This window comes from Rhinopithecus roxellana, chromosome 13, assembly GCF_007565055.1.
Source record: "Rhinopithecus roxellana isolate Shanxi Qingling chromosome 13, ASM756505v1, whole genome shotgun sequence".
NCBI lineage: Eukaryota > Metazoa > Chordata > Mammalia > Primates > Cercopithecidae > Rhinopithecus > Rhinopithecus roxellana.
Genome location: NC_044561.1, coordinates 8,361,868 through 8,379,507, shown reverse-complemented (window position 1 = coordinate 8,379,507; position 17,640 = coordinate 8,361,868). Strand labels below are relative to the sequence as shown.

Genomic DNA, 17,640 nt, shown 5'->3' with positions numbered 1-17,640 from the left:
GAATCGCTTGAACCCAGGAGGTGGAAGTTGCAGTGAGCCGACATCATACCACTGCACTCCAGCCTGGGCGACAGAGAGAGACTCCGTCTCAAAAAAATAAATAAATAGGCCAGGCATGGTGGCTTACGCCTGTAATCCTAGCACTTTGGGAGGCCTAGGCAGGTGGATCACTTGTGGTCAGGAGTTCAACACCAGCCTGGTCAACATAGTGAAACCCCATCTCTACTAAAAATACAAAAACACACTGTGTGGTGCATGCCTGTAATCCCAGTTACTCAGGAGGCTGAGGCAGGAGAATCGCTTGAACCCAGGAGGTGGAGGTTGCAGGAAGCCGAGATCGCACGCCACCGCACTACAGCCTGGGCAACTGGGTGAGACTTCGTCTCAATAAATAAATAAATAAATAAATAAATAAATAAATAAATAAATAAAACATCTTAGCCCTTATGAACCTTCTCCCCTGCAGAAATAGCTTGCCTAATAAATAAATAAATAAATAAATAAATAAAACATCTTAGCCCTTATGAACCTTCTCCCCTGCAGAAATAGCTTGCCTAAAATTAGCTTGATTCCCCAGGTGAGCTGACTTGGAATTGTTTACTGGCTGAGGACATAGAGTTGGCCCTTGGATCCAAAGCAGGGATATGCAGCCCAGGAAGAGAGTACCTGGTGGCATGCCTGCATGCTGGGCCCAGCTCAGCCCCCGTGGACAGAGGTGAAGTAGCTTTCAAGGTTGTCTCAGCTGACTTTCCTGTGTGAAGAACTCTTTATGCCCCTGTGACTATCCAGCACCTCCTTGGAGACGGGGCAGAGTGCTGGGGCCAGGGGTCATTATTGGGTGTGGCCTGGCAGGTGGGAGTCTGCCTTGGCCTCTGGGAGGACTTCCCCCAGCCCTGTGGAAGAGCCTCCCCTCCAGTCACAGCCTCACAGACACTCACAGATAGTGCCTCTGCTGCCCTCAGCACTGTCCCTAGGTGCTGGGCATACTGTTTAGGGGTGGGACAAGACCAATGTTGGAACAAAACCCTCATCCAACAAGTGGCTTCAGCCCTGAGAATAAGACCAGTTAAAACTCCCACCTTTGTCGTACACATTGCCAACCTGCTGGACCGGCGCTTTCGAAAGTCTTGAGGGCTGGATTTGATCTTTATCTCTACTGAATTTTATCCTCTCATTTTCTGTCCACTGTTTCTCAAGCCTGTGCCTCTACTTTTTTAAATAAACTTTTCATTTTGAAATACTTTGAGATTTATGGAAGGTCATGTTGTTTTGAATCTCTGTTTCAACTTTGAACTTACCCACCCAAATCTAATAAAAATACTAAACAACACAATATGCTACTAGGGGTTTACATCCAAGTTCCTAGACATCAGACTTTTCTCCAGGTGTAGTCCAGCCACCTGGTACAGCTTGAAGGTGACTTCATGTTGGCACTGGGGAAGGGCAACTTTAACATTGCACCATACCAGAGCCAGCGGGGGCCTCTTGTCTTCCTGTTTCTAGGTGGAGCTGCTGGTCTTTCGTTATCTCTGCTGTAATTGAATATCTGTAGCCACCTCCCGGTGGGAAATTCAACTGCAATGCTCCTCTAATCCAGAGCACATAATAACAGAGGGAGGCTGCTTTTAGTGTCTGGAGTGGAACCTCATTATGAAATGTTTACTGAGAGCAGTGTCCTGAGGCAACCTTAGGTGGGGCATCCGGTATTGACTCAAACAGATGGTAGAAATTTATTTTTGCCCTTAAAACAACCTGTCTGTATTTACTTAAGTTGCTCCAAGGTTTTCTTTCTTTTTTTTGTTTTTGTTTTTATGAGATGGAGTTTTGCTCTTGTTACCCAGGCTGGAGTGCAATGGCATGATCTCGGCTTATTGCAACCTCCGCCTCCCAGGTTCAAGTGATTCTCCTGCCTCGGCCTCCTGAGTAGCTGGGATTACAGGCACCTGCCACCATGCCCGGCTAATTTTTGTATTTTTAGTAGAGATGAGGTTTAACTGTTGTCCAGGCTGGTCTCAGACTCTTGACCTCGGGTGATCTGCCTGCCTCGGTCTCCCAAAGTGCTGGAATTATAGACATGAGCCACCACACCTGGCCTCCAAGTTTTTTAAGAACTGACAGATGTCACTCTAGAAAGTGTACCTTCTCCTTTGGATGGACTTGTGCTGTGTCCTGGTGCCCCTTTCCCTCAGGCATACCCTTTTGGTTCCTCAGCTGCTGGGAGAGCTCCTGTTCTCAAACTCTTCAGCCTCCTTGTTGTGGATATTACAAACTCCACAGAGGTAGTACTTTTGCGTCTTATGGTACCATTGAGTTCACAAAGGCCACCAGAAAGGTGGACTGGACTGACCTTGACCCTAGGTTCCTTTAAGGCCCCTCAAGATTGCTAGGTGACAGTTCATGGTCAGAGGGCTGTGTTAGCCATGAAAGACCTTCCAGAGCTGTCTCTTCCCTCTCATTGATACATGGCTGTTGACCACCCCTGAGGAGAACCAGAAACTTGGCAAAAATATTAGATCCTCGAAGTCACTGAAGGTGCCTGGTCCAAAGTGCAAAGAGAGCAGTGCTGGCATTCCAAACTGCTGTCACATGGAAAATGTACTCTTTGGAAAACTGACTTTCCACCCTATTTGTAGGTGTTTTTGTATGTGAGACACCTATAATTGAATGAAGGGTGGCACAGCCAGTCTTCTGTTGGTCTTTCCTTCAGATTGTGGTTCTGAGTGGCATCCAGTGTGAAGGCACCTGACTCCACAGCTCTGGCTATGGACTGTGCCACAGCAGTGGCAATGCTCTTTGCTCGTAAGAGGCTGCTGGAAGCCCCTGCAGTGTCTTCAATAGAGAAGTGGAGCCATATTTGCTATTAGTGGCTTTAAAAGACAAATCTAAAAGGAGACATTCATTTCAAAATGCCTAGTGCACTGGTCATTGGAGCAGAGTAAGAGTCTGTAGCTCATTTGATATGAGAGAAAAACTAATTGTCAAAATAGAGCAAACTGAGAATTTCCTGAAATTGACTTTGAAAACCCTTCCTTTGTTACCTTAAGAAGTCTCCCATTTTCTCTATCTGTTCCACACCATCTTGGAGGAGTCCTTCCCTTCTGTTTAGCTTCAAAGATTCAGTCTTGAATTGACTAATCAAGTTCTTTCAAATGCTTTTTAAAACCAGGTAGTACAGACAGCATTGTCAGAAACACGGGATCCTGAAGAGATTTCGGTCACTGTCAAAGCCTTTATGACAGCCGACCTGCCTAAGGAACTGATTGAACTGCTGGAGAAGATAGTTCTGGATAACTCTGTCTTCAGTGAGCACAGGTGAGGCCATGCCGGGGTAGCTGTGGACACAGGCAGATTCAAACATCTGTTTGATACTTATCTTCTGTTACAATCTCATACCACTTCACCCATCCAGCCTGCCCACTGGTTGCTCCCCAGACATGCCAATCTTCCTACCACTTCCTCTATTTCAATGTAGCCCTTCCCTTATTAGCTCCTGCCTGTCTCAGAGCCCAGCCTCAGTTTCACATTTTCCAGGAGGCTGCACTCCTCTTACGGCTCTGGCCCACACTGTCCTTTAACACAATGCTCAGAGAAGGGAAGCTGGCATTTTATGAAGGTCTCATGTGGCCTAAGGATGTGTTGAACTCTTCAAATCATAGTGAACAAAGCTTGGAGAAAGATGGTGGGAGAACCAGATCTGGGCATGTATCAGGGAAGACTTGCCAGAAGTATAATGTAGAAGCCAGATGAGCAGGAGCTGTGGCAGGGACAGCAGCACAGGCCGGCATCATAGAGGTGGGAGTGCGTGCTTCCACATGGACTGGCACTATAGAGGTGGGAGTGCATGCTTCTTTTGCATGGGCAGGCACCATAGAGGTAAGAGTGTGTGCTTCCGCATGGGCCAGCCACCTTGGGTTCCTCTCCACTTCAAAATTCACCATCAGAGATTCTGTGTCAGATTTTAATCTACTCACATCATAAGTGCAGCTATAAAGGTTTAATTATGAGATCTATTTTGTAGGCCAGAAAGGCTATCAAGGGCTGTAGTATTATAGAGAGGAATTTGTGTGTGTGTTTTTAAACTTGGAGATGCTATATGATAATGGTATATGGAATGTGAAATTATATTTTAATGGAATCATAAACCCTGACTAATGACAGGATGCCAGGATTAAGGTGCCTGAGGTGGGTAGGATATTCTGTTTTGCTGTCTGATCAACCTCCTTTGATAGTTGTTAGCTTGTGGGTACTTCCAGGCACTTACAGGTGGCTGTGGCTCTGCTGTCTTCTTAAACACTTGCTTCTCAAACATGCAGGTAACCTCAAGTTTGTGCTCTTCCTGTGATGATTTCACCAGACAGTTTTATGTGTAGGTAAAAATAGCCTTGGCTGGGCCTAGTGGCTCATGCCTGTAATCCCAGCACTTTGGGAGGCCAAGGCTGGTAGATCACTTGAGGTCAGGAGTTCGAGACCAGCCTGGCCAGCATGGGTGAAACCCTGTCTCTACTAAAAATAACAAAAATTTAGCCAGGCATGATGGCAGGTGCCTGTAATCCCAGCTACTCGGGAGGCTGAGGCAGGAGAATCGCTTGAGCCTGGGAGGTGGAGGTTGCAGTGAGCTGAGATGTTGCCACTACACTCCAGCCGGGGCGACAGAGCGAGACTCCGTCTCAGAAAAAAAAAAAAAAAAAAAAGGCAAAATATATTATTTTTAGAGTATGTGCTTGGAAGAATATATTTATGACCTAATAAATTCTTAAACCAGTCACAGAAACCATAAACCTTTAGTGAAAAACCAGTAAGACTGTATTAAACTTAAGCATTTTATCATAAAGAAGATGGACAAATGAGAAGCTACAAATGGGGAGAAGATATTTGCAACACAACCAACAAAAAATTAGTAGAGAAAAGATGTAATAAAAGAAAAACACAAGCAACCCAATGAGAAACCAAGCAGAGTACTTAAACAGGCCCTCCGGTGAGAGGAAGGACAGCCTGTGAACCTAAGGTAAGAATTCAGCCTCATCAGCCACCAAGGAGGCACAGAGTGAGGCCATGGTGCACCATCTGATGCTTTGTTACTCCTGCCAGAGCAGCAGGAACCCCATTCTCCTAATCAAAGCTGATGAGGATGTTGAGCAGCTGGGTCTCTTATGTGCCCCTGGTGGGAATGCGCATTACATTTGGAAAACAGTTTGGTGAAAAAAGATGCACACAGCCAGCAATTTCCTCTCTTCCTTATGAGCCCTAAAGGATCTCAGCTCATTTGTATGAGGAAATGTGTGCAGGAATACTCAAGGCAGCACCGTTTGCAATAGCAAAGCTCTAAGAGCGATCCAGATAACCATCAATAAGTAGGTTGTAGTACAGTTGTACAGTTGAATACCAGATAGCCCTAGAAATGAACACTGTACAGCTGCATGGATGACTCTTAGCACCTAACTTTAAAATTCTTTTTTATAAAAATCACCATACAGTAAAAATGACCTTCTGGAAGGGGATGGGGAATGCAATGCTAGGAATTTTAACACATGTATAGATTTGTAGAATCACCACAGTCGGGGTACAAACAATTCCATCACCCTATAACATTCCCTTGTGCTAGCTACCCAGTATAGTATACATTCCCCCAAACCTGGCTACCACCGGCCATACTAGTTTTGCATTTTCAAGAAGGTCTTGTAAATGGAATCATGTGGTATAGACTTTTGTGACAGGCTTCTTTCTTTTTTTTTTTTTTTTTTTTTTTTGAGACGGAGTCTTTGCTCTGCCGCCCAGGCTGGAGTGCAGTGGCCGGCTCTCAGCTCACTGCAAGCTCCGCCTCCTGGGTTCACGCCATTCTCCTGTCTCAGCCTCCCGAGTAGCTGGGACTACAGGCGCACGCCTCGTCGCCCGGCTAGTTTTTTGTATTTTTTAGTAGAGACGGGGTTTCACCGTATTAGCCAGGATGGTCTCGATCTCCTGACCTCATGATCCACCCGTCTCGGCCTCCCAAAGTGCTGGGATTACAGGCTTGAGCCACCGCGCCCGGCGTGACAGGCTTCTTTCACCCAGCGTGATGATGCCTTTGAGATTCATCCAAGTTGGTGAGTGCATTAGCCTGACATTCTTTTTTATCACTGAATCTTACTCTGTTGTACGAATGTACCACAGTTTTATCTCTTCACCCATCAAAGTACGTTTGGGTAGTTTTCAGTTTGAGGTGATTATGAATACATGTGCTGTGAACATTTGTGTCCAGATTTGTGTTTAAACCTACCCAATCACATGGTATATGTACTGTTTAAGAAACTGCCTAACTATTGTTTTCCAAAATGGCTGTGTCATTTTGCATTCCCACCAGCAATATGTGAGAGTTCCGGTCACTCTTCATCTTTACCAGCACTTGGTATATTGGTATTTTTTATCTTAGCCAGTCTCATAAATGTATAGCAATATGCCATTGTGGTTTCAATTTGCATTGCCCTAATGGCTAATGATGATGAACAACTTTTTATGTGCTTAGTTACCATCCGTAGATCTTCTTTGGTGAAGCGTCTCTTGAAATCTGTTGCCTGTTTTTCAATTGGGTTGTTTGGTTTTTTTGTTGGGTTTTCAGAGTTCTTTGTATATTCTGGATACAAGTCCTTTTTTAGATATGTGATTTCCATATTTTTTCTCATTCTGTAGATTTTCTTTTATTTTCTTAATAGTGTCATTAACAGAACAAGAGTTATAATTTTGATAAAGTCCAATTCATAAACTTTTCTTTTGTAGATTGTGCTTTAGTGTTAAATCAAGAACTCTGTGAACACTCCTAGGTCACAGAGATTTTCTGTTATTCCTTCTGAAAGTTTCATATTTTTTCATTTTATATTTAGATTCATTATCCAATAAAGTGTGAAGTTTAGGGTGAGATTCATCTTTTTGCATATGAATGTCCAGTTTATTCCAGCATTATTTGTTAAAAATACTGTTTCTCCATGGAATTGCTTTTGCATCTCTGTCAAAAATCAATTGACCAGGTAGTGTAATTCTTCCACCTTTATTCCTTTTTTCTTTCTTTCTTTCTTTTTTTTAAATAGGGTCTCCCTCTGTCACCTAGGCTGGAGTGCAGTGGCATGAACATGGCTCACTGCAGCCCCAACCTCCTAGGCCCAAGCAATCCTCCCATCTCAGCCTCCTGAGCAGCTGCAGGTGTGCACCACCAGACCTGGCTAATTTTTTTTTTTTTTTTTTTTTTTTTTTTTTTTGGTAGAGACAGGGTCTTGCCATATTGCCCAGGCTAGTCTCAAACCCTTAGGCTCAAGCAGTCCTCCCACCTTGGCCTCCCAAAGTGCTGGGATGACAGGTGTCAGCCACTATGCCTGGGCTCACTTTATTCTTTTTCAAAATTGTTTTAACTATTCTAATTTCCCTGCCTATCTATATAAATTTCAGAATTAGCTTGTCTATATGTACAAGAAAATCTACTGGAACTGGAATTGCATGAAATCTGTGGACCAATTTAGGGAGAATTGATATCTTTACTATGTTGATTCTATGAAAGTGATATGTCTCTCCATTTATTTAGATCTTTGATTTCTTTCATCAGCAATTTATAGTTTTTTGGCATATAGGTCATATGTAGATTTTATTAGATTTATACTTATTTCATGTTTTTGGAAGTATTTTAAATAGATTTTTTTGTTTACAGTTGTTCATTGAAAAACATTGTCAGTATATAGAAATACAACTGATTTTTGTATGTTGACCTTGTATTCTACAACCTTGCTAAACTCATTTATTACAGGAATTTTTATTTTTTATTTTTGTAGATTTCTTGAGTTTTTTTAATCAATCATGTTGGCTGCAAATTGGGACAGTTTTGTTTTGTTTTGTTTTGTTTTGTTTTGTTTTGTTTTGTTTTGTTTTGTTTGTTTGAGACAGAGTCTTGCTCTGTCGCCCAGGCTGGAGTGCAGTGGCGCAGTCTCGGCTCACTGCAAGCTCCGCCTCCCGGGTTCATGCCATTCTCCTGCCTCAATCTCCCGAGTAAATGGGACTACAGGCGCCCACCACCTCGCCCAGCTAATTTTTTACGTTTTTGGTAGAGACGGGATTTCACCTCGTTAGCCAGGATGGTCTCGATCTCCTGACCTCATGATCCGCCCATCTCAGCCTCCCAAAGTGCTGGGATTACAGGTGTGAGCCACCGGGAACAGTTTTATTTCTTCCTAATCTAGTGCTACCTGTGCTTTCTTTGCGATTCATTATAGAAAAGAAACTTTTTGTTTCTCTTGTGTCCTAAATGCCTTAACCAGAACCTCCATCACAGATAGAAGTGTTGAGAGTGGACATCCCTGCCTTGTTCCTGATCCTCAGGGAAAGTGTCCAGACTCTGTTACTTATGATGTTAGCAGTGGGCTTTTTGTAAATGTACTTTCTCAGATTGAGGAAGTTTCCTTCTATTTCTAGTTGATAGTTTTTCTCATTAATAGGTGTTAGATTTTATCAGATGCTTTTTCTGAATCATTTGATAATGATGTAGTATTTCTTTTTTAGATTCTTGATATGTGGTGTGTTACATTGATTTTTTTTCCACATTTTTGAATTGTATAAAAGTTTTGCAAAAATTCATCTACTATAATTAAAGCAAAGGAAAGTTCAAGAAATGCAAAGCAACCCAGTGTGGTGGCTCACACCTGTAATCCCAGCACTTTGAGGGGGCAAGGTGGGAGGATCACTTGAGGCCAGGAGTTTGAGACCAGCCTGGGCAACATAGCAAGACCCATCTCAAAATTTTTTAAAAGTTAAAAAAAATGCAAAGCTGCCTATATTGCTTAGAAATACAGTAGATGTGATAAAGCTGTAATGAATCACAAAGAAAGCACAGGTAGGAAAATAGGTACTTCTACAGCAGGAGCCAGAGGCTGGGCTCTGAAAAGACACAACAACCCTCCCAGTGATTTGATTGGCACATTCTGATTCTCTTACCTGTGCTTTCCCAAGACTTTGCTATATTGTTTCTTTTTAGATCTCAACTACTTCACAAATACTCTGTTATATTTGCTTATCAGTTATGTATGTGTATATTAATGAGTTTAAAAAAAAAAAAAAAGGGGGTCTGGGGATGCATGACCTTCCGAAAAATGGTTTATGCAGCCTTCCTTCCTGGGATGCCATGCTGACCACCCTCTTCCCTCAGGAATCTGCAGAATCTGCTGATCCTGACTGCCATCAAGGCAGACCGCACACGGGTCATGGAGTACATCAGCCGCCTGGACAACTATGACGCACTGGACATTGCGAGCATCGCTGTCAGCAGCGCTCTGTATGAGGAGGCCTTCGCCATCTTCCACAAGTTTGATATGAATGCTTCAGCAATCCAGGTGGGCTGCTGAGTGCAAGCATGTTGGACCTAGCACCCTCTGCCACACCATGAGTGTGCCCTGCAAGCCCTTGTCCTCTCCAAGGGTGTCAGACACTCTGGTTGTCTAGTGCATCTCTTTGTGCTCTTCTCTGCTCCTCACCAGCAACCCATCTTCCCAGCCTGCTAGACCCTTGTCTTGACCTTCTCTGCGGGTGCTCCTTCCATTGGCTGTTAGTCTGCCCCTGCCCGATCACTCCCCTGGACTTGGGTACCGACCCAGTGTCATCGGTCAGCCCTGGTGACGCAAACGTTTGATTTTCAGAGGCACTCACACCTTACCCTCAATGACAACCATTCCAGCCCTCTGCACTATGCTGCTCACCCTCATACTCCCCATTCCCCCATCTCCTCAGCAGGAGCTTTTCAGGATCCAAGGTCAGGTTCCCAGAGCAGGCCCTCCAGCCCTCCCTGCCTGCCCCTCCACCTCCCCAAGAACTCTTCTTCTTTAAACTGCAGCCCTTTCTTCCCAGTCTATGAACCTTTTCTGGTTTTATTTCCAAATCAGTTGTAAACCACAGGACATCTTCTGAACTGCTCTCCTACCAATTATCTTTATGTTATTGCCTCTTCCTTTACCTTGTTTCTATACCTGCTGTGAAACCCCCAATCCAGGAGCCCTTCTTTTGTGCCCCCTCATGGGCTCTGGCCTTGCTTTGAGACAGACCAGCTCATCATATTAGGGGGCGGCTGATGCTGCCACCACCTCCACTACTATATAGTGGTGGTCCTCACTGCCATGCAGTCTGCCAGGCTGCTCAGCAAGCCTGTTTCTGCCTGGTGAGCAATCTTATTCCCCACAGCAATTCTTGTGAACTCTTCTACAGTTTCTATGCTCTGTTGCACTGTCTTTCTTCCCAAGGTCAGGAGCAAGTACCATGTCCTACACCCAGCCCAGAAAGCTTAACCTGGATATCTCCATCTCTGTGCCTCTTTGTTGGAGTGTCTCTTCTTTGTTCAGCATCCGCCTTCTCATATAATGGCTCTTGTCTCTCCCCTCAACCTGTCCATCTGAGAAATGCTTAGTACCTGATTGCTTCCGACAGAATTGAAGTGGTCATGAAGCTTTAGGCAGAACAGGGAACCAAGCAAAAATGTGTCTGTCTTTTGGAGCTGACTAGGTGTTGCAGAGAGTGGAAGTCCTCTCATAACCCCTAGGTCCTGATCGAGCACATTGGAAACCTGGACCGGGCATATGAGTTTGCGGAGAGATGCAGTGAGCCTGCGGTGTGGAGTCAGCTGGCCCAAGCCCAGCTCCAGAAAGACTTGGTGAAGGAAGCCATCAACTCCTATATCAGAGGGGACAACCCTTCCTCTTACCTGGAAGTTGTTCAGGCAGCCAGCAGGAGCAGTAAGTGAATCCCCTCTCCCTGGGGCTCTGTGTCTCACTGATGCAAAACCTGGCTGAAGCAAGAAGTTGAAGAGATTCTCACAAATCTCTACGTATAATGTATCCAGAGATACCAGAGGGCACATCTACGTGAAAGTTTCCCACAAGGGTCTGAGATAAACGTTATTCTGTTATTGACACCAGCTCTTTAGTTGACTGTTGCCCTCCTTTATAAGATGAGGTCATTTAAGCACACTAGATATCTCAGTATCGCCACTGTAGTAATTTTAAAGTCAGTGACAGGCCCACAGATTCCCAGGGATCTTCTGGTGTTTCAAGTTGATTGTGGCACCCACCTCTCTGATGTCCAGAACAAGCGTTCTGTCTCCTGGCAAAGTCTTTTCTCAGGGAGGTGGCCTGAGTGTGGCTCTGCCCCTCCCTTCCTCCCTTCTGAGCTACAGATCTGCTTAGTGAGCATAATCAAGACCTCCTAGACATTATCTGGAGTCTGAGTTCCCAGGGAGACCTAACGAGAGGGTAAATGTGTCTGGCTGAGGACAGAATGGAGGAATTGAGCCCTTGTTTAAAATTATCAGCTCTGGGTTAACCTATCTTTGTTTTCTGTCTTTAGACAACTGGGAGGATCTAGTTAAATTTCTGCAGATGGCCAGGAAAAAGGGCCGTGAGTCCTATATAGAGACTGAACTTATATTTGCCTTGGCTAAAACCAGCCGTCTTTCTGAGCTAGAAGATTTTATTAATGGACCCAACAATGCCCACATCCAGCAGGTAGGCCATGCCCCCTGGGCCTAAATCTGACTGGCAGTGCACAGCCCCCTCCTGAGGTCAGGAATTTGCAGCCAACCTGGTCAACATGGCAAAACCCCGTCTCTACTAAAAATACCAAAATTATCCAGGCCTGGTGGCGCATGCCTATAGTCCCAGCTACTCTGAAGGCTGAGGCAGGAGAATCGCTTGAACCCAGGAGGTGGAGGTTGCAGTGAGCCAAGATAGCACCACTACGCTCCAGCCTGAGTGACAGAGCGAGACTCCATCTCAAAAAAAAAAAAAAGAGAAAGAAAAAGAAAATTAATAGCTTGTGTCACCAATAATCAGATAACATAATGGGGAAGAAAACGTTCCTTTTTTAATAGGAATAAGGCCAGAACGTTTAAACCTTAACCATAAATAAAAGTTTTAAATAATTGTGGAGCCTGCCATGTAGATAAAATGTTACCCCTGGAAAATGTGATAAAGAGACATGAAGAGATAATGGAATGTATTATAACTCTATATTAATTACAAGTACACTCTTCTTGGAGGAATGCACATAATTTATTGAAATGAATAACAACAAAGTGGGCTGGGCACAGTGGCTCATGCCTGTAATCCCAGCACTTTGGGAGGCCGAGCTGGGAGGATCGCTTGGGCATGGGAGTTCAAGACCAACTGGGCAACATAATGAGACCCCCATCTCTAAAAAGGAAAAAGAAAAAAAACAACAAAATGAACTTTGAGCTTTCTATTTCAAAATTAGTTCCAAGTAGTTGTTGGGGCTGGGCCCGGTGGGTCACACCTGTAATCCTAACTCTGGGAGATAGAGGTGGGAAGATCACTTGAGCCCAGGAGTTCAAGACCAGCCTGGACAACGTAGTGAGACCCCCATCTCTACAAAAAACTAAAAAATATTAGCCGAGTGTGTGGCATGCGTTTGTAGTCACAGCTACTTGGAAGGCTGAAGTGGGAAGATCGCTTGAGTCCAGGAGGTCAAGGCTGCAGTGAGCTGTGATCGGGGCACTGCACTCCAGCCTAGGCAACAGAGCGAGACCCTGTCTTTAAAATACAAACAAACAACAAGAAGAAAACAAAGGGGTGAAGAGTCTGTAATCCCAGCACTTTGGGAGGCCAAGGCAGGTGGATCACTTGAGGTCAGGAGTTCAAGACCAGCCCAGGCAAAATGGAGAAACCCACTCTCTACCAAAAATTCAAAAATTAACCAGGCATTGTGGCACATCCTGTAGTCCCAGCTATTTGGGAGGCTGAGATGGGAGAATCACTGGAGCCTGGGGAAGTCAAGGCTGCAATGAGCTGTAATCATGCTACTGCACTCCAACCTGGGTGACACAGTGAGAACCCTGTGTCAAAAAAAAAAGAAAAAAGGGTTGGAAATTAGGTTAAAGTTTTGAAAGGTGTTAAAAGTTCATCATGTAATTCTGTAACCAAGTAAAATGCCAGATGAAAGGATAAAAGGTAAAATTGAGCTTTACTTAAAATTTTTTTAATATGTATTTGAATTTTTGCATGAGAAAGGAATTTTTAAGCATGTAACCAGTGGAAGAAAGCATAAAGGAAAATATCAGTTCAGCTAATACATGAATATTTGAAATATACCTGTAGAGTTTTATTATTTCTAAACATGGACCTAGTAAGTCTAGATGTAAAAATCTATCCCAAGAAAGTAGAAAAAATCCACATAGCTTTACCTATAAATATTTAATCATTGCAGCATGATTATGCAAATAAAAATTAAAAGCCAATGTCTGGCAAAAGGAAATAGTACTTTTGTTTTGCTTTGAAACAGGGTCTCCTCTGTTACCCAGGCTGGAGTGCAGTGGCACGATCTCAGCTGACTGCATCCTGAACTTCCTGAGCTCAAGCCATCCTCCCACCTCAGCCTCCCCGAGCAGCTGGGACCACAGGTGCACGCTACCACTCCCAGCTAATTTTTGTATTTTTGGTAGAGATGGGGTTTCACCATGTTGCCCAGGCTGGTCTCGAACTCCTGTGCTCAAACCGTCTGCCTGCCTCAGCCTCCCAAAGTGCTGGGATTATAGGCATGAGCCACCGCACCCGGCCAAAAAATAGTTAAATAACAACATCCATCAATGAAGTATAATACAAATGAGAACAGTGAACAACTCTGGGATTTGGAATTGGCAATATCATATTACTTTTCTTTTACTTGCCTGTGTTTGCAAAGTTTTTTTTTTTTTTTAAATCAGTGATCGTGCAACTTTAGAAATTGCTCTTATAATCCAAAAAGTAGTTAAAATAATAGAAAACAAAGCCTTGCCCCAATCCCCCTCTGGGTTAGTAACAGGATTCTCCTGAGTCAGAGGCGCTGCGGGCCAGAGCAGAAGCTCCCTCATATAGGGCTGGCTGGGTGGGGCAGAGGTGCACCTGGCTCTTTACCTATGTTCATAGTGGCCCCAGGCCTAGCAAGCTCTCTGCCTTCTGCTGTCCCCTGAGACAGGGGCCAGTAACCTTCAGCCTGGGGGCCAGATCCAGCCCATTGCCTGGTTTGTGTACGTTTCCCACAGTCTGGCATCAGCTGACTGCACCTACATAATGTCATTTAACTCATTTTCTCTGTGTTTCCTGTAAATTGGCAGTAACAAGTCTTACATGGTTATCCCTTTGATAGAATACTTAATTTATACATTCGTCACCTTTTATTAAATATCAGCTGTGTGCCAGGGTAGGGGCTATGGATGTAGCAGGGAAAATAGTAATCAGATTTCTGCCCCATGGATCATAAGATTCTTAAAAATACTGTGGTCTTTTAAATGGTGAGTATAAGGAGCTAAGTGAAGCGGGGCAGGGATAGGAAGTGTTTAAACGGTGTGGGTGTGACAGTGGACATTCTGGTTTTAGAAAGGGCCCCTGGGTAGGTGCTGAGTCTGTATACCTCTGGGGAGGAGCTCTTAGAACAAGACAGCAGGGCAAGTGCAAGGGTCCTGTGAGGAGCATTGTGGGGTGCAGGAGCCCATGGCTGGAACACAGCCATCCAGCAAGAGAGGCTTGGGGGGCGATAGGAGAGGCAGCTATTGATCTCTGCGGGTCAGGACTTCAGGGGCCATCATCAGGACTCTGGCTTCTGCTCTGGGTGAGACTGGACATTTTGAGCAGAGGAGGAAAGTGATCTGGTATAGGGGTCAGCAGAACCCCTCTGGCTGCTATGCTACAAACAGAGCAAAGGACAAGGGTAGAGCAGGGAGTGCGTAGAGGAGGATGGTGCAGTGATGTCACAAGGGGCAGCGACAGCAGATAAAGTGAGCAAGGCAAGTGCAAAGCGTAGTCAGCTTCTGGATGTGTGTTGAAGGCAGAGCTAACAGTGTGTGCTGCCAAGAGGGGTGTGAGAAGAGAAGCAGTGAGGGTGGGTTAAGTTTGGGGGTGTGGGGGTCACACTCACCAGTGTGGGGACACTGTGTGAGGACTGCCTGGGGGCATCAGGACTCATTTGGACAAGTCAGACCTCTAGTAGATGCCATGTGAATCTGTCCTGCTGGAAGTAGGAGTTAGGTTTTAGAGGAGAAGCCCAGACTAGAGATGTGCATGGGCAGCCTCCAGGGACAGGCAGCACCCACAGCCGCCACCCGTGTAGGGGAGCATGGGAGTGGGGATGTGGCGCTGGGGAGGGGATGGGCCAAAGAAATCAGAGCACCCCAAAGCCCCACAGCAGGGAGAGGGGGAGATGGAGAGTGGCCAGCGAGGTGGGAAAAAAGCAGGCAGGGTTGTCCAGAAAACCATGTCTGCGTCTGTGGAGGAGCAGTGACCCTGGCAGAGGGGCTGACAGAAGCCTGATTGGAGTGGATTGCAGAGAGAATAGGAAGACAGGGGACAGCTGTTATAGACACACGGATACTCCCTGAGAACTGTGCTCTGATGAGAAGCATGGAAACAGGCTGACAGCCCCCAGGTAAGTTGAGGGCAGAGCAAGTTGGATTCGTTTTGTTTTGTTTATTTTATTTTATTTATTTTATTTTATTTTATTTTATTTTTTATTTATTTTATTTTATTTTTTATTTTATTATTTATTTTTTTGAGGTGGAGCTTTGCTCTTGTCTCCCAAGCTAGAGTGCAATGGTATAATCTCAGCTCACTGCAACCTCTGCCTCCCAGGTTCAAGCCATTCTCCTGCCTCAGCCCCCCGAGTAGCTGGGATTACAGGTGCCCGCCATCATGCTCAGCTAATTTTTCTATTTGTAGTAGAGACAAGGTTTCACCATATTGGCCAGGCTGGTCTCGAACTCCTGACCTCAGGTGATCCACCTGCCTCAGCCTCTCAAAGTGCTGAGATTACAGGTGTGAGCCACCGTGCCTGGCCAGTTTTGTTTTATTTTAAACTAGAGAAAAGAACAGTGGTTCTTTAAGCTTGTCAGAGTGAATGAGTGCAGAAGGTGATGCTGATGCAGGGATTTGCTGAAACCCTGACATGGAGCATGTGGAGAGGGGGTCGGGGCATCCATGGAGCAGACCTTGGTGGCATGGGAAGGACATCCACGGACACTGTGCTGTGAAAGGCTCTCCTGGTTGTTTTCTCAGGAAAAGGGAAGCCAAATACTCAGCTTGAGGAATCGTTAGAGCTTTGAGAGGAGAAGGAGATATGAAAGAGTTGACATGAGAGATGCCATGGATAATGGAAGGTGGGGTGGTGCGGGAGGTGCCGTGGATGACAGAAGTAGGATGGGTAGTGTTGCCAGCGCATTTTATGTTAGCCTTCATGAATTTAGAGAGACCCATCAGCACTTTGGGGTTCTGCTGTCAGTGTTTAGCTCTGCAGCCACAGGTATGGAATGGGCAGAGAACTAGTTCTGAGCAGGACTGAGAACAGTCAGGAGAGTCAAGGGTTCTGCTGTCTGCATTTAGCTCTGCAGCCACAGGTAGGGAATGGGCAGAGAACTAGTTCTGAGCAGGACTGAGAACTATCAGGAGAATCAAAGGTGAGTGCCAGGAGCTGGGCAGCATGAGCTGGGGCCACCAGCTGGGGCAAGTGCAGTGCAATTTGGGCATGGACAGGGCTGCAGGAATTCAGTCCGGTCACTGGACTGGTGGAGTTGAGGTGCTCAGGATGGTGAGCTAGGCGGTGCTAGGTAGAGGAGGTACTTGTGGCAGGTTCCCAGGGCTGGCAGCTCTCTTCTGAGGTGTAAGGTATGGCTATAGCAGTGACTTGTTCTTGTGAGCAGAACAAGGTTCCCAGATCATAGGAAGTCAAGTAAATTGCCAGAGAAGGAGAAGGATTTGTAAATGGCATCAGGAACTAGAGCTGGTGCGTGATACCTGACACAAGATTGGTTGTCAGCAGTTTTTATTGAGGAGGAAGGGGAACAGCTTGGAAGCAGCAAGGAGCACAGCTCCTCAGCCCAGGCCCAGTAGGGTGCAAATGTAGTAGGTGACAGCTGGGGCCTGAGAGATGCCCGAACGCAGGGTTATGTAGGAGCAGGCAAGTAGAAGCGACCCCTGAGGTGGAGGAGGGTGTCCAGGGACTGGAAAGCCAAGGCCAACTTCATCTGGTCACTGGTGCGATCAGAAAGATGCTTACCACCCTAGCAAACAGAGTAATACCTCTGCCATCTAGGCACTTGAAAGCAACCCTGGAGAAATCTTCCCATTGAAGGGTGTCTCAGTCGAGCTACCCTATTATCCATAGGTTGGAGACCGCTGTTACGAGAAGGGAATGTACGAGGCTGCCAAGCTGCTCTATAGCAATGTTTCTAACTTTGCCTGCCTGGCTTCCACCTTGGTTCACCTCGGTGAGTATCAGGCAGCAGTGGACAACAGCCACAAAGCCAGCAGCACCCGGACGTGGAAGGAGGTGAGCTGCGGGCAACTGCAGACAGCAGAGTGTGCTCTGGACAGGAGTGCTCTCCGTGTCCTTTGTGTTCTGCTTGGTACTCTTCTGCCATATGGGATGAGCCTGGGTGCTGGTCTTTTGCCCAGGCAGGGGTCTGAACCCTTGGGATTCTCAGAGTCTCTAAGCTAGTGTTCGTAGTTGGAACAGAGGCCCCAGAGAATCTGATCTCTGACCAGTTGGCCCCCAGAGGCAGCCTCAATAGCATGGAATTATCCATATTATAAGTATTTTCATAACCCTTTTTAATCATGTCACCTTATTTGTATAATCATTGTAAATTTACATTATTGGTCC

General features: G+C 45.5%; 1 protein-coding gene across 8 annotated transcripts in view; it reads left to right on the top strand.

Moving 5' to 3' along the window:
- The window catches only part of CLTCL1 (clathrin heavy chain like 1), a 106,136-nt gene that overhangs the window by 69,513 nt on the left and 18,983 nt on the right, over nt 1-17,640 (top strand). For 6 of the 8 annotated variants that reach the window (XM_030915143.1, XM_030915146.1, XM_030915148.1 and 3 more), the window contains 5 exons: nt 3,167-3,312; nt 9,161-9,344; nt 10,541-10,733; nt 11,344-11,501; nt 17,143-17,307. In XM_030915143.1, coding sequence (XP_030771003.1) covers nt 3,167-3,312; nt 9,161-9,344; nt 10,541-10,733; nt 11,344-11,501; nt 17,143-17,307 — 846 coding nt within the window. The remainder of the gene's footprint in view (nt 1-3,166; nt 3,313-9,160; nt 9,345-10,540; nt 10,734-11,343; nt 11,502-17,142; nt 17,308-17,640) is intronic. The other 2 variants (XM_030915145.1, XM_030915144.1) reach the window with 1 other exon arrangement.